This window comes from Nymphaea colorata, chromosome 5, assembly GCF_008831285.2.
Source record: "Nymphaea colorata isolate Beijing-Zhang1983 chromosome 5, ASM883128v2, whole genome shotgun sequence".
NCBI lineage: Eukaryota > Viridiplantae > Streptophyta > Magnoliopsida > Nymphaeales > Nymphaeaceae > Nymphaea > Nymphaea colorata.
In genome coordinates, this window is record NC_045142.1 from 3,030,751 (window position 1) to 3,042,747 (window position 11,997).

Here is an 11,997-nt window from a genome sequence, read left to right on the forward strand (position 1 = left end):
TACATTTCCTTTGGTTGGCGGCTCCCAAGAGCAGTGGTGGAGAATTTTTTTTTTCAAAGAGGGGGATTAAATTAATGATTTTGAAAATGGGCCCAAATTAATAAGTTTGAAATCTTTAGTCATGCAATTTGAATTTACAAAACCCCATGGCTCCATCCTTGCTCAAGAGTCAAATTCAATATCGAATTCAGTGTTTTCTTAACTTCTAGTTGTTATTCCAGCTTCAATGAAGTGGGATGATTAAACCAATGAATCATTATAACTCATTTTCCTGAATTTTATCCCTTAATTTCCATTAGTTCATAGCTCGCACTTTAGCATGCTTTCATGGTAGATTTCTTAGTAACTCGAGGGGTTTGATATATATATATATATATATATATATATATATATATATATATATATATATATATATATATATATAGAGAGAGAGAGAGAGAGAGAGAGAGAGAGAGAGAGAGAGCACGCAAACAAGATCTGAATCTCATAGGCATCATTTTTTGGAGAAATTTAGAAGCCAGTTCTTGGAGTACAGCTCTTGACAGACCCAAAAACTTATACATGCAAATGGATCAAGTGGTACATATTTAAAGAAAATTTGAAAAAAGGAAGGGTGCTTATTTGAATTACACAATTTCAGAGTTTGGATTTGAGTTAGAAGAAAAACTAACCCTTCGTTTTCAAGGGTTTGAAACCAATGATCTAAAGATGAAGCCATGTGCACCAATTAGGCTTCTAGCGCCTGCAGCCACAAGAAAATGACCATAAATAACAAGCACATATTATGCGTCCCTAAGGTTGGACCCCGAAATGTTAGTGAACTTTTTTAACAGTGCTTTTGCAGTTGATCTACTATGGTAAGTTGTTGAAACTGTAGTTATTCAATTGACTGGTAGTCCACATGTATTTATGATGGGTAGATGCTCATCAAATTTTGGGTTTTTAATGATTTTATTTAATAATATCATTAAGCCCATCAATTGTTCTTGCTAGTGTAACTCTCTCTCTCTCTCTCTCTCTCTCTCTATATATATATATATATATATATATATATATATATATATATATATATATATATATTAAGTGAATGATGACTCTAGCTATCTAAAATCGTCCAGCTATTTAAACAGAATCGTTCATTTGAAGCAGATGGATGACTGAGAGAAAAACAAGAAAAAAAATGTGTAAACTAATACTAAATGACAAAAAATATTTACCATATTTTTTTTTCTTGTTTTTCTCTTAGCTATCCTTCATCCATGATTAAATGGTTAGGTGATTCTAACCGACCAAAATCACCATTCATAATAATATATATATATATATAGTCACACACACTTGCCTGACCCACCCGGCCCATTAGCTCAGATTGGGTCACACAACTGAACAGAGATATGTGTTAATTGTAACAGTGAGAAGCTTGGCCAGCCCATGACGGGCCGGTCCCAATACTGAACTCAGGTCCAGGTTGGGCTTTACACAGCCCTAGGAGTCACCATTTGACCAATTTAGGCTCAATTATTGGCTAATTCCACAATTAGCATGGCGACTTTTCAACCTGTTCAGTAGTCAATTAAGGTAAATAAGACTAGGCACTGAACCCGACCAGGCGAGTCTGACCACATAAAGACCTGGGCCCAGCTACTGGGCTTGGACGGACCCAAGTCTGATTGGACCTGTCTTGAATTTATGCCTTGGTTGGTCCAAAGCAGGCCAGGCACTAGTCCTATACTTGGCCCGACCATTACCATCAAAGCTCTTAATAAAGCTATAAAAATAAAGTTAGGTATACAAATTGTCGTGCAATGTTCTTGACAAATTAACATCATTTGATGCACTGGCAAAGCCATTAATTTTGGTTTGAGGGGCACTAATTCATAATTTTCAATGCTTTTCAAGCATCCGTATGTACTCCGATATTTCAAAATAATGATGTAAAACTAAACATATTTTGTGAAGCTAGTGCGGGCAACTTTCCATATGCTCTATGCATAGAAGGATCTTAAGAAACTTAAGCTTGGGAAATTGATCGAATAGTTGCAATTACCGTTAAAACCAAGTTCAGATCTCACATTAAGAGTGCAGTTAGTCTTGGATTCGATGCTGTTTTGAAATATTTTTATATGGGGCTCACATAATAAAAGAAAAATAGTAGGTTTCATATTAAATGAGATTTATCACCTTTACTCTGGGGGAGGTAGTAGGGCCCGCACACGCCCTGGCCCCACCTCAAAAAAATTTATTTTTAAAAATTTATATGTAATTTTTTAAAAAATTTACTTGTTTTATATTAAAATTTTGAAAAATGATATTTCGCCCTATTCATACCAATTTAGGTGAGCAAGTATATTAATATGATGTAATTTCTCTTAATTATAAGCAGTTGATGTGGTTTATTTTCCATTCCATGTTCTCTCTTTTAGTATGATGTAATTCCCTATAGTGGTAACTAGGGTGAGTAATTGTATTAGCACGATGTAATTTCTCTTAATTATCCGTAGTTGATGTGGTGTACTTTCCACCCGATCGTCACTCTCTTAGTATGATGTAATTGCTTATCATAGTAATTAGGATGAATAAGTGCATAAGTATGAGTAATTTCACGGCAGAGCTAGGATTTTTTTTAGGGAGGCTGAGTGCACGTTGCTGTGGTGATAACAACCCGTGGGGAGCCAGATTTTTTTTATGAGGGATGCCAAATTAAAGTTTCTAAATTTTGATTGAGGCCGAAATATCATTTTTCAAAATTTTATATATGACAAGTGAAATTTTTAAAAATTTACATGTAATTTTTTTTTTAAATTTTGTTTTTGAGGTGGCGCCAAGGCCCATTCAAACCCCCGATTGTGTTATTTTCAGTGTTCCGAAAGCCGAGGACGACAACATATAAGTTATCTGTCAAATTGCACCTATAGGGATTGACATCCCTAATGTAATTTCCTATCATAGCAATTAGGGTGAACAAGTATATTAGTACGATGTAATTTCTCTTAATTATGAGTAGTTGAGCTGGTGTATTTTCAAGCCGACGATCTCTATATTAATATGAAGTAACATCCCATCGTAGTAATTAGAGGGAGTAAGTAGACTAGTATGATGTAATTTCTATTTTTTTTTAAGGGGGAATGAATAGCATTTTCAAAATTTGTATACGAGAATTTTACATATGCCATGTTGAAATTTTTTAAAAATGTCAGCGATTTTTTATAAAAAGAAATTAATGGGGGCCATGGTGAGGGAGAGGCGATGGAGGTCGCGGCAAACACAGAAGGAGATCAACATGCAGCAGGTGAACAATAGGGATGGTGGCCGCAATTCTTTGCCGCCGCGATAGCGGCATCTTCTGCCATGATGGAATGGCTGCGGTAGGGCTTTTATTGTCGAAGTGAAATCAAAGGACCGTGTCATTTTTGGTCCTTGGAGAAGAGTGGAATTAAAGTTTCTAAATTTTGATAGGAGCCGAAATATCATTTTTTTTAAATTTTTATATAAAATAAGTGAAATTTTCTAAAATTTATATGAAAATTTTATATATATATATTTTTTTGAGGTGTGTAAATTTTTTATAATTTTTTTTTTTGAGGTGGGGCTAGGGCCGGTTATAGCCCCTGGCTCTGCCCCCTGCTTCCGGAGATTGACATCCCTGATGTAGTTTTCTACAGGGTGAGTAAGTATATTGGCAAGAACCTTTTAAAATAACGCTCACTCTCGACCAAGTATTTTAACTTATTTCTTGTTTATTTAAAGTCATTAAAAGAAAAAAAACGAGATCTCAACAACGCCACCTTCCATGCACTTTCATAGATGGTTTTGCCAAATAATTTTTCTCATGTTATAAAGAATTTTGACGCTTTTTTGTTCTCGCTTCTGCTTCCTCCAAGTAACATATTATCATACAAGCAAAATCCAAAATCCAGTAGCACTTTCGCATGGTACATTAAAGAAAACTTGTTGCTTCACAAAATACAACTTCATGGATTTGGCCAAAGTAAAAGACTTTGTAGTAATCTTCAATGCGGATTCATGCTATCCATCACACTAAAGTCATGCTGGCTCATCCGCCATGATGCAAAGAGCTCAGGTGAGCCTAGCTTGAAGGAGAAGAAGACACACAAAGAATCAAGAGAAAGCATGTACATGGTTCGTCTTTGTTTCTACGTCCACAAGAGGAGGAGAGCAATTCATTCATTCGTTTCAATTTATACAATAATCACCCGAGGAATATATAGAACAATACACTTCGATAGTCCAAGACAAACCAAAAGGAAAAAAAAAAACCGGCCATGGATTTGCTGAGAGATCACAGCGTCAACAAACGCCACGTCTGAAATCCGTGGATTTCAGATCCATGAAGGGCCTGAAATCCACGGATTTCAGGTCGGATCGCCGGCCGGGGTTCGACCTCTCCCGCCGGAGAGGTTGTGGCGGGGCTCTTCCCGCCATGCCCGTGAAGCTACCTCCGGCATCGTCCGGACTCTCTTTCTATCTCTCTCTACAAATCTCTCTCTGTTCTCTCTCTACAAGTGTCTCTCTGTTGGCCGAGGGTCTGAGAGCACGGACAAACCCTCGGCAATGGCCGAAGGTTTGACATAAACCAGAAGCCTCGGTCATTGCCGAAGGTTTCAAGTGGAACAGAACCCTCCGCAATGGCCGAGGGCTTCACAGAAAACAAAATCCTCAGCCATTGCCGAGGGTTGTGAGGAAAACCCAAACCGCCATCGAGGTGATGACCTCGCCGGCGAGTTTGAAGCCCTCTCCTTCCGCAATGTGGTTACCAGAAAAGAAGGGCTGCAAAGCCCTCTTGTTCCGACGACCCATCCCTCCTTTTTGAGAGAGAGAGAGAGACTCGCCCGGACATGGCCATCGTCGGCTATGGCGCCTCGCCGGAGATCCTTTCATCACCGGCCGACGGATGCTCTCACGGCTGATGCTGCCATGCATCGGCGAGAATGATCCGATGGCTTTCTGAAGCCATCAAACACGAAGAGGGTCTGACTTTAGAAGCTTGGATTATAGATCCTTGGATCTGAAATCAGTTTCCAATCTAAGATCCAGAGTCATCAAAACACGATGAGGATCTTACTTTAAAAGCTTGGATTATAGATCTTTGGATCTAAAATCAGTTTAGAATCTAAGATCTGAGACCATAAACGCAGCCAAAGAGAGAAAAAAAAAATCTCCAAAAATAGCTCGCACAATCTAAGACATTGGGTTTTGTTCCCAAAATCTCCAGCAGATAGCTCGCACAATCTAAAATATTGGGTTTTGTTCTCAATAAGAGAAGTATGATTACTCCGATTGTTATCTTACACCACACGATTTGTGATACTCCTTCTCACACAGAAAGAGCAAATGACTCTCTAATATGATCGGATCCAAAAGGCAAATACGATTGGATCTAATACAAACCAGATATACATTTGGAGTCAAAAGAACCAAAAGAAAGAGAACCTATCATAAAGCAAGCCCAATGCATTGTGGATCTTAAAGTAACCCATAAGCTAAATAGGTACAGAAATCCAGATCATATCAATGTAGATCCAAATACAATATTACCAAAACATGATAATATGAACTTAGAACATGAATGGCTCGAAATCAAACGTTATATGGGCATGCTGCTATAATATCCAGATCCAATTAAAAATTCTAATTCTTCTAAAAGGAAATTGACACTTCCATACAAAGACTGATCATGCTTATTCGTCTTTGTAAAATCTATGAGTGATCGTCACACGCCTTCACTTTTGGCGAGCAAGAAAATCAAAGGCTCCAATTTGGACTGTAGACAAATGTTTAATAAAAGAAAACTGAACTCCTATTTCTGACTTTTGAAGGTTTTCAAAAAGCGTATAAACCCCGAAGCTATGTCACAATATACAGCTATGGGTATGGGTACGGCATTTTTTAAAATCTTGGTATGGATAGAGTGACTATTATATATAATTAATTCAAAAAAATAATTATTATATATAATTAAACCACAAGTTGGAACAAAAATGCCAACAAAAAGAAGCTCCTAATGAATAAATTATCAATGTTTCATCTTGTTAACGAGACTTCTTGTGTTAAAGTAAAAAAAAAAACAAGAAAAAGTAAAGGATAAGTCATTTTTTTTTCTTTTTTAGTTATAATGTAGTTTGGATCTGGTTCTGACCCGTATCCAGATCCAAATGTACCGGGCCGTACCAAAGTACCGGCGTACCGGCGTACCGGTACGTGGTACGCCACCAATTGGGCGTACCATTGTGACATACCCGACGTAGATGTTTTCTTGGGCCGTTTGATTAGGGAGTGATTGTACTGGTTGTGCATCATCATACCACCGCGACCTTCCGTCTTCATCAGGCATACATCCACGGGTAAGGGTTCTTCACGCTGCTGAAAATGGAAACCTCTCTCTCTCTCGTTCCCCATTCGCTGTGCTCCTTTGCCCTGTGCATTATATGTTATGCTCTCTATGCTTGACTGCTCCTATTCGCTCATTCTTGTCATAATGTTCTGCTGATGTCGGTGCTCCTAATGTTTGTGCGCGTCCTTTTCTTCATCTCCACACAAACCAGGCAAGCCAAAGGACTTCCGGTTGTCCGTGCACCTGCTTTTTTCATATACATTTTGTTAAGTTTTACATGTTACAGATTCATGTGCAGCGTGGATTAACTGTTTGTTAAAATGCTTATCAGGGATCCAACATGAAATGCTTACAAGTATTTGATAAACACACATTTGTAATAGTTAGTTATTTAACTGTTTTTCTCTGGTTCCCTCACTTGCCATCAAACACCAATAAAGAACTTTTCTAACTCATCAAACACACGTTTTGGGATGAGGTTGAATTTCGACTCTTCCACTCTTTACCAAGAGGACCTCCCCTTCGTAAAATTTCACCTCCAATCAAGGGAAATAAACAATGCTCCCTTATTTTTCCCTCCATCTTCTCCCTCCTCTCCTGTACCCTCTTCTCTCTCTGAGGGTTTCGCTGAAAGCAGAAACCTATTCTAGCCCCTTAGGCCACCGGCGAAAACCATTGACTAGCAGTCAAGAGTTCCAAGAGTTCTGAGGAGGAGGGTACCCAAAGATAGTAGGCAAACCTGGTTTTCAGGACGCTGTCAACTAGGCTAAGATGTCTTCGCAGAGAAGGCCGGTGTGCTGCCCCTCTTGTTTTTCATTATCTATTTCTTTTACCTCTTGTGTTATTTCAGCAAAGAGATTGACTCAATTAACAAGGCTTCTTGGCTCAAATAACCGAAGAAGGGATTTTTTATATGTTCTCTATTTTGGTTTGTTTCTCTCGCTTTTTTTTTTTCTGCATGCATCGAGCAGAGCCATGCGGCTTCGGTGGACTCCGTTCTGTTTTTGTTGTTGTCGTCATTTTTTTTTGTTTTTACTATTTTTTTAGAGTTCCACTGAAGAGTACCGATTATCGGTGGCTGGCTGAACACGTCAAACATCCTATAGTGAGCAAGGTTTAGAACAGTCTCAATTCAGGCTCTGGTGTCAAGGGTCCATCAATCAAATTCAACCTCTGCAGGGGTTCTTTACCACCAGAGTGGAGGAGATTGGACCGAAGGAGATACCTGGCCCTCAGGCGTTATCTTCCTCTTGAGTCAAGACCAGAAAATCAAAGCCCTTAGCCAAGGGATGGACTTCCTTCTGATGGTAAGTATGAAATTTATTTTCCTTTCTCCTTTTATTATTATTATTTTTATTTTCACTGGTAGAGCTCAGAAATTCATTGCCTTACCTTTTTTTATGCACAGATTCATGCTATACATGGATGCATAAAGATTTTCGTTTTGGGGCACGCATATGCCATGTTTTATCCATGGTAGCCTATTATGAAATACCATCACACATGTAAGCGTGTTTCTCATCATGCTCATAGAAAACACAATATTCCATGCCAGCATAAAGTCAATAGAAAATCATTTCTAAAATGGAGGCAAGCGTATCCGCTACTCAAAGACAATAACATAGTGAAGCAAATAGCTTTTGAAGGCTCTTCCTAATAGTAGTTGGCCTTATCTCTTGAGGCACCAAGTACTGATGAAAAATACAAAATGTTGAGGCAGGCAATAAAGTGACTAACCTGAAAGTGTGCATATCGGCACACTTCTAGAAAAATAAGAATGCTTGAATGAAGCCTGTTTAACTCACTGTTTCTTGCCTTTGAACTTGCAGGATGCGGCAATGAGGCTTTGATACCACTGTTAGGAGTGAGGAAGTCCATACCTCTCAATGTTGTTGCATGCATTGGACTGAACCGGCATCACAGAGCAGGGAGGGTGCAGCACCAAAGAGGAAAATAAGGACAGAGAGAGAGATGGTGTAAGGGAGTTATGGGTTTGCCTCAGAGGCGCTTTCACACTGTTGCAAGGTTGGGTCCTTTGGCTTTCCCATCTGATCCCTACAGATTATGGCCATCACTGTAAATCTGGGAAGATGGCGCAAGACTACCTTCCATCATTTGCTCATTATGTCATGGGTCTGAGAAAGGCGGTGCATGGCCACCTCCGTCAGGATACTCCTGGGTAAACAAGCATTTTCTCACCAACTTCACCAATTATCGCCTTCTTTACTTCCGAAGCTGCTATGAGCCCTGTCATCAGGTTCCAGTCCCATTGTCGCTTGGTTCTTGACTTCTTTAAGTGGACAAAGCACCAATAGTTCAATCAGAGCATGGATTGCAAAACTTTGCTCATCCATACTTTATGTCGATCAAGACAATACAAACAAGCTGAACAGATAATGCGAGTGCTCATAACTGCAGAAGATGATAGCCGGTTTGATGTTTTTGAGTCTTTGAAGTCAACTTACAGCATGTGTGCTCACATTTCAGCTGCTTTTGACATGTTGATAAAGTCCTATGCATGTTGTGGCATGGCGTGGAAAGCAATTTCGGTGCTTAATTTAGCAGAATCTAGTGGCTTCATGCCTGGTCCACTCTCCTACAACCATATTCTAGATGCACTATTTAAGTCTGGTAATTCTTTTATGGCTGAGAAGATATACAATGACATGATTAGGAAGTCTGTCTCATTAAATGTTTTTTCATATAACATTTTGATAAAAGGACTGTATCTGAGTGGGAAGCTCGACAAGGCTCTTGATTTGTTCAAACAGATGAGAGCAAATGGATGCGAACCAACTGTCGTCACTTTCAATACTATCATAGATGCTTATTGTAAAATAGGTGAGATACATAAAGCATGTGATTTGCTGGAGTTCATGTTGACAAGAGATTTGAGGCCAAATTTGGTTACATACAATGCTCTAATCAATGGCTTTTGTAGAGAAGGTAGAATGGGTGACGTTGGCAGATTGTTGGATGATATGAGAAAATGTGGTCTTGCCCCTGATGGTATTACATATAATACACTTATTAATGGGTACTGCAGGCAAGGAAATACTCATCAAGCTCTTTTCCTGCACGTTGAAATGGTTCAAAGTGGTTTGTCTCCAAATGTAGTAACATACACTGCCCTTATTAACAATATGTGTAAAAAGGGTAACCTGAAAAAGGCAATAGATTTCTTTCACGAGATGAATGAAAGAGGACTTCAGCCAAATGAGATGACATATGCTACACTAGTTGATGGGTGCTGCAGACGAGGTTATGTGGAGGATGCTTATGTTCTTCTGAAGGAAATGGAGGGAAGCGGGTTCCCTCCTTCTCTTGTAGCTTACAATTGTCTTATCAATGGCCTCTGCCTCCAAGGAAGAATGGATGATGCTTTGCACATTGTTGAGGACATGCCAGATAAAGGTTTGAGGCCAGATGTAGTGACATATGGTACAATAATTGGTTCTTACTGTAAAAATGGTCAACTGGAGCAGGCTTTTTCTTTGCTTAAAGTGGCTATGGCGAAGGGTTTCATGCCTGACCTAATTACATATTCTGCACTTATTCAGTGTCTGTGTGAGCAGCTAAAAATCAAGGAAGCTGATGATCTTTTTGAGAAGATGCAGAGTGCAGGCCTGTGTCCTGATAATATTACCTTCACAATGTTAATAGATGGCCACTGTAAGGAGGGCAACGTAATGCGTGCTCTGCAACTTCATGAAGAGATGCTTCAGAAAGGACTGCTGCCTGATGTTGTTACTTACAGCATACTTATTAATGGGCTCAACAGGCAAGCTAGGACGAAGGAGGCTAAGCGACTCCTGTTCAAAGTGTTGCATGACGTCCCAGTTACAAATGAGGTTACATATGATGCACTAATTGACCACTGTCTCCAAATAGATATGCAGGGCATTGTTGCGCTTATCAAAGGCTTTTGCTTGAAGGGATTAATTAAAGAAGCTGAAAGTCTCTTCGAGAGAATGGTAAAAAAAAATTGGCAGCCTACGGAAACTGCATATAATGTGCTGATCCATGGTCATTGTAGAGCAGGCAATATAGTCAAAGCCCTTGATTTATACAAAGAATTAAACAGTGCAGGTTTTGTTCCCAATATAAGAAGTATGATTGCTCTAATCATAGGCCTTCACAATCAGGGGATGAGTAAAGATTGTGGTAGCCTCATTGAGGACCTTTTGAGAAGTTCATTGGTCCCTGAGGCTGAAATATCTAAAGTTCTTGTGGAAATGAATCATAAAGAAGGAGACATGCATGCAGTTGTTGATGTACTCATGCAGATGATGAATGATGGACTTGTTCCTACATCCAAGTAAGTCTGACTGTTCATCAACGTGAGTTAGTTCAACTAGCTGAACATGTCAGAGAATTCAGCTATTTGAGTATCCTATCAGGAAAAAGAAAAGGTTTATGGTGCATGTAGTGGTCATATTATAGTCGGAGCTCCATTTGCCGGATTAGGAGCCTGGCACCATAAAAATTATTCAGGCCATAGCTTGGATGGTGCTTATATGTGTGATGTAGGGTCAGAATGCCCAAGGAATTTGGTGGTTGACAAGCAAAGGAAAAAAAGAAAAGAAAAATGCAGATTAAGCAGTCTGGTTCGAGAATTTCTCTGAGCTACCAGTAATCTTATCATGAACATGCAAATAAAGGAAAAAAGAAGAAGCTTGCAATGATTCTTATGCATTGTAATGGCTGCAGCAGATTTTGTATAAAAAACCTGTGCTTCCTGACGAAATGAGATGATTTTCCTTGTGTGAATGACATTCATTCTTTTCAGCTAGCTGATCTTTTTGCTTGTGTTTATATGGTTCTATCATATTTCCTCTAATGCATGTTGAGGTAAACATGTAGTGTGCACTGTGCAGAGTCACGTCCGATTGGTTGTTTCGAATGGCATGATCTTTTCTTATAGAAATATGCTATCCAGTCATATGATGCAAATAAGTTGGACATGTATCCCAATCCTTGATTCATGGAATCTTTAGAATCAATTGGATTTAAGATTATTGTCCCATTGTTAATGTTCAGATTTAATTCTTTTCTGTTTTTTCTTCACATTTCAGTTTGGGGATAAGATTGTGCTTAATATTTCTGAAATTTATGATCCATCAACTCTTTCGCTAACATTGTTCAAGTAACAGCCTAAGGTTTTCATAGTCCAAGATATCTAAGACGGTAAGATGCTCATCAAGTTTTTGGGGTTTAGCAATTTTACTTAATAATTTCGATGCCTTGTGTTGCACCTTTCGTGTCAATGCCCGTTATAGGGATGCCGCATGGCCATGGCACTGTGGCAATGCCTGTAAATCCCCCTCCACATAATGTTAGAAATCTTGTCCCACAGAGTGTCATCTGAAGAGCAGCACAGAGATTGGTCTTATGACAATTTTGAGACTGTGATGCTGTATTCTCATGTTACACCAAACAATAAATGAAGAGATCGTTGGGTTTTTGCCGTGTATACAGATCCTTGATAAATTTCTTACTGCCGATTCTTGGTGTAACCTTTCACTGCTAAAAAGCATACTAGCAAAAATTCTGTATCAAATTTGTGCCTGTAATTGTAACAGCAAAAGTTTTTAATATTGATCCCCTATAACGATTTTTATTGCATTAAATGGAATCGATGTCAA

The 11,997-nt window shown here is 38.9% G+C and overlaps 1 protein-coding gene across 3 annotated transcripts; it reads left to right on the top strand.

Annotated features, from left to right (window-relative positions):
- The first annotated feature begins 6,288 nt into the window (after positions 1–6,288).
- LOC116254383 (pentatricopeptide repeat-containing protein At5g39710) lies at positions 6,289–11,125 on the top strand. Of its 3 annotated transcripts, XM_031629761.2 has the most exons (4): positions 6,289–6,362; positions 7,400–7,659; positions 7,761–7,857; positions 8,182–11,125. In XM_031629761.2, exon 4 carries the CDS (start codon positions 8,680–8,682, stop codon positions 10,672–10,674), a length of 1,995 nt encoding a protein of 664 aa, XP_031485621.1. In that variant the 5' UTR covers positions 6,289–6,362; positions 7,400–7,659; positions 7,761–7,857; positions 8,182–8,679; the 3' UTR covers positions 10,675–11,125. The 3 variants fall into 3 exon arrangements, with proteins under 3 accessions (XP_031485621.1, XP_049933701.1, XP_049933703.1); XM_050077744.1 differs by lacking the exon at positions 6,289–6,362 and having other exon boundaries at positions 6,369–7,659; XM_050077746.1 differs by lacking the exons at positions 6,289–6,362; positions 7,761–7,857 and having other exon boundaries at positions 6,369–7,659.
- The last annotated feature ends 872 nt before the right edge of the window (positions 11,126–11,997 follow it).

Excerpts from the sequence above, each read along its gene's own strand:
- LOC116254383 (XM_031629761.2), top strand. The coding sequence starts at position 8,680 with ATGGATTGCAAAACTTTGCTCATCCATACTTTATGTCGATCAAGACAA.